The following is a 1280-nucleotide window of genomic DNA, read 5'->3' on the forward strand; positions in this document are numbered from 1 at the left end:
TACTTGACAATGGCTTGACAAAAACAACTCCGACAGCAGGGTTACAACATCAAAGCTAGACAAAGGAACAACGGCAACACGAGGGCTACTTATATCAAACTATAGGGTCACATGACAAAAACCAACCAATGAAAGTATGACACATCAACTAGACAACCAATAGAAACAAGACACATGAACAAAAAGACCACATGGCAAAAATTACATGACAGGGTCAAAGGAAACACATGACAGGAACCAATTTAACCCAAAACCAACTGTGACACACATTAATAATTATCTGTATTATTAATGTGTCAATGTTTTCATCCAACATGGTCATTACGTAGATCAATGCATTATGTTTCCATTATCATTCAGATAATGTTTTTAATTATTAGCGGCAATATCAAGGTGAATTAAATTGAAAATGCAAATTTGAATGTGATTCAACAAAACCCGGTTGTCTCACTTTTTTTTCCCACAGGGTTTTTATTGATTGAGGAAATGGCACGTGGACAAGAAGGTAAGAATCCTTCAGTGTTTTAACACTTTTGTTCTGTTTTGTCTGTTAAACGGTCAGATATAAAAGTACTTAGATATTTAGTGCTGTAATGAAGCTCTGATGCAGTTCGATGACCAGTTTTATAGTCTTGTTAGTTATAGTTTCCTGATACTGGATAGACTAAAGTCAGAAAATTAACTTCTTATTAACAGACAATATTTCCCTCCAAAATCGATCTTTCAGGAACAGCCTTTACAAATTTTTTATGTCAGATTATACTGCTCTTTGTATAACATACCAAACCCATCATGATATATAGGCCAAAATTAGAATTATACTAAGCGTAGCAAATTATCTCAAAAGGGAAATATTTATAATTAATTATAACTGTGAGCTGCACACAGAGACAATCAATTGTGAATATAAGATTTTAATAAATGAAACTATAGCTAACACACAACTAAATTAAGCAAATATATACAGAATGAAGGAAAGTAAGGAAGAGAGAGAGAAGAGCAAAAGAATGGCAGTATTTCACATCAATTAACCACAACCTAATCTCCCTTTATGGTCCATTTGCATGTTTATGGCTGGGTGTGGAGGATTGGTGCAGTTTTACCCAAAATATAGTACAAATAGTGTGATGCATTTCACGATCACATAGTGTAACATCATTGTTTGAGGAATAAAGAGCAGATCATTTTGATACCAAGAAAGAAACATCTAGAAGATATTAAACCAGAGATACATTCACACACCTGAATATGAGCGTTTAGAGCTTAACTAATACAAATAA

At 33.5% G+C, this 1280-nt stretch overlaps 1 protein-coding gene across 1 annotated transcript in view; it reads left to right on the forward strand.

The window, feature by feature from the left end:
- Nucleotides 1–486: 486 nt before the first annotated feature.
- LOC107741022 (fucolectin-5-like) overlaps nucleotides 487–1280 on the forward strand; it is a gene marked incomplete at its 3' end in the record, with an annotated part of 2326 nt that continues 1532 nt past the window's right edge. The window contains exon 1 of the mRNA XM_016553598.1: nucleotides 487–505. Within this exon, the coding sequence (XP_016409084.1) occupies nucleotides 487–505 (19 nt within the window). The remainder of the gene's footprint in view (nucleotides 506–1280) is intronic.

Source organism: Sinocyclocheilus rhinocerous, unplaced genomic scaffold (genome assembly GCF_001515625.1).
Source record: "Sinocyclocheilus rhinocerous isolate Xijiao unplaced genomic scaffold, SAMN03320098_v1.1 scaffold3787, whole genome shotgun sequence".
NCBI lineage: Eukaryota > Metazoa > Chordata > Actinopteri > Cypriniformes > Cyprinidae > Sinocyclocheilus > Sinocyclocheilus rhinocerous.